Source organism: Frankliniella occidentalis, unplaced genomic scaffold (genome assembly GCF_000697945.3).
Source record: "Frankliniella occidentalis isolate FOCC.00 unplaced genomic scaffold, Focc_3.1 Scaffold85, whole genome shotgun sequence".
Lineage (NCBI taxonomy): Eukaryota > Metazoa > Arthropoda > Insecta > Thysanoptera > Thripidae > Frankliniella > Frankliniella occidentalis.
In genome coordinates, this window is record NW_026267214.1 from 560,708 (window position 1) to 563,255 (window position 2,548).

Sequence of the window (2,548 nt, forward strand, 5' to 3'; positions counted from 1 at the left end):
TTTTTTTTTTTTTTTTAAACGGGTGTCTTGGGAAATGTTATCATTCTTATCTTTGACGTACTTATGTCTGTATCATTTGGAATGTTGTCTGTCTCTAGATGTTTGTTCCCTTCTAGAGGCTGTGATTACCTTTACTTTGCATTCAATACTCTTATGAAATGTCTATAATTCCGACCCCCCCTCAGCGGCGGCGGCGGTCTCCCACCTTCTCATTTCGCAGTGAGTGGTCGTTCCCCTCTGCCAAACCGTTTTGACTATTCATGGCCCCTTTTACAGTATCACACAAGCTGACATATTTTCATTTATAGGGTTCGGAATGGGCGGTGCTTCGACCCGTATGGCTCGCGGTCCCATAACTGGGTGACCCAGTGGGGGTTTAAACCTGTGGTGCTAGAGGTGGGGAGGGGGGGGGGCACGGAGTGCACTGTTTGCGATCCAAAGTTGAGGGAATAATCTGACCGGGCGCGGGGAGGACCGTTTCGCTCTCTTTTCCCGCCTCTCGGTGTGTCGCGTTAATTTTCTTTCGGCCCTTCTATTTGCCTCGAGTTTTTTTTTTTATTTCTTCTTGTTTTAGTTTTCTGTTGAAGCTGCCGCCCACTCGGGAAATAGGGTGATCTATAGCAAGCAGAGGCGGGCGCGGGGGTGTGGGTGTAGCTGTAGCCAGTGGAGGCGAGAGGGGAGGAAGGGGGCTGCCCTTTGTTTTCGCAAATGACTTGTGCGATGTCTGAAATAAAACAACGAAAAAGTGGGGAGTAAGAATTAAGGCGATTACTGGTCCGCGTCCCCCCACCCACCCCTCTCCCCCCTCTCTGCAACTCGCATACATTTTATTCCTTCCCCTTCGTTTTCTCGGCTTTGCCGCGCTGCGCTGCGCTCCGGCCGTGTTTTTCTCGGGCTCTGCAAAGTTTGCCCGTGTACGACACACACACACACACACACACACGTGCGGAGAGAGGGGCTCTTGTATAAATCACACCACGGTCCGGAATGTCCCGGATGGTGCTCCCTCCCCAGCACCGGCCTCTTCCGTTCATGCGTCAATAGTTTGCCAACCCCAGGCCGCCTCGGCCCCCTCGGCCCCATCCCCGTGTCATCCTGGAGGCTCCAGAGCGCGGGGTATCGCGTCGTTGGCGCCGCCGGATGGCGTGGCGTGGCGTAGTATCGATGCGCTGGCCGGCCGGGCCCCATGGCGCCGGCGGCCCACCACGGCCCAGCCTCTGTCGGCAGAATTTGTTCATTAAGGGTGATTGTAAACCCGCGTCGCCCTCCCCTCCTCCCTCTTTTCCCCTTAGGATCTCCACCCCCTGCTCCCCTTCCTCGCCTCGCCCCTCATGCGAAACGTGCCTATGTACGCGTATACACTACTGCCTGCCTCGCCCGGCTCAAGTGGAGTTGTGGGCTCAAGTAACAGCAATTGATTTCCGTGGGAGAGGCGGGCGGGGCGGGGTCGGCCGAGTAGTCCGGGGGGAGGAGAGAAGGGGAGAGGGGGACAAGGGAAAGGTCTATATCGTCTATCCCCGTCCCTCGCAGGCGGTGGTCCGGCTCGAGGCCCCCGAGGGGAGGGAGGGGAGGGGGGAGGGGGCGTTCTGCTGTTCAGTGTGCTCTTGATGGCCCCAATAACGCGGATTAGTATGGCTCCGCCCCCGCCCAACCCCCACGGTACCCTCTAATACGCCGTCCCCACGGTCCCCATACGCGCCACCCTCTCGCAACACGCGCACGTCGACCTAAACCGTACTTAGCGTTAAGTTATGGTCTTTGCCTTCCCATCCCCTAGTCGGCATCGTGTGTCGTAGACTTTTGCACTGGTCTGACCGGAATGACCTCACACGTCGAAATGAGAATGTGGGAGTTTGCGGGGAGCATTTGTTATGCCATATTATTATTATTATTATTATTATTATTATTTGTTGTTGTTATAATTATTTATTATTAGCTGCTTGTTCTGTTTGTTTCTGCTTGTCACTATGTTTTGTTTTCGCTCGCAGTGTTACACCGGAGGGCAGTCTACAGACAACGGCGCCGTCACCCATACCCAGCAAGTAGGTACCCCCTCACCTTCAGTAAAGCTTGGTCGAACGCTGCGGACGGAGCCGGTGCAGCCGACCCGACCCGACCCGACGAAAACCAGAGGCCGCGGTTTGTTTAAAATGGAGATCTTGTCGCCAGAGTGTTAAGCCAAAGGCAAATCTGTTGTGCTCCATAGCTCGACGCTTGGGCCGCGGGTCAGGCTGGGGCTGTGGGCCGTGCATACCAGAGGGTCAACGGGGAGGCAACCGGGGCCTAGGCAAATACCAGTGTAGCGCGGCAGTCAATATTATACAACCTTTGACCTCGATTGTCTCGTGGAAGGGAGGAGGGGAGGGATGCTGATGCTGCTGGAACTGCGCAGCGGGTTGGGGTGGGACTTCCCCGTGCCTCTTCGCTCTACACCTCCCCAAAAGTTTTTGCGTCGGGATCACCCGTTCTCCCTCTCCCTGCTCCCCCAGTCCTCATCCTCCTTCCGCCGCGATGTGAAACAAACTTATCCCGCTCGGGCGGGTCGGGG

The 2,548-nt window shown here is 56.0% G+C and overlaps 1 protein-coding gene across 26 annotated transcripts in view; it reads left to right on the top strand.

The window, feature by feature from the left end:
* Positions 1 to 2,548, top strand: part of LOC113217712 (RNA binding protein fox-1 homolog 2) — a 129,952-nt gene that overhangs the window by 99,054 nt on the left and 28,350 nt on the right. For 24 of the 26 annotated variants that reach the window (XR_008011325.1, XR_008011326.1, XM_052269165.1 and 21 more), the window contains exon 3: positions 1,989 to 2,042. The exons of the other annotated variants lie outside the window; for them this stretch is intronic. Coding sequence is in view for 22 of the 24 variants with exons in the window: in XM_052269165.1 (XP_052125125.1) it covers positions 1,989 to 2,042 (54 nt within the window). In the remaining 2 variants the exon portion in view is untranslated. The remainder of the gene's footprint in view (positions 1 to 1,988; positions 2,043 to 2,548) is intronic. 26 annotated transcript variants of the gene reach the window in all.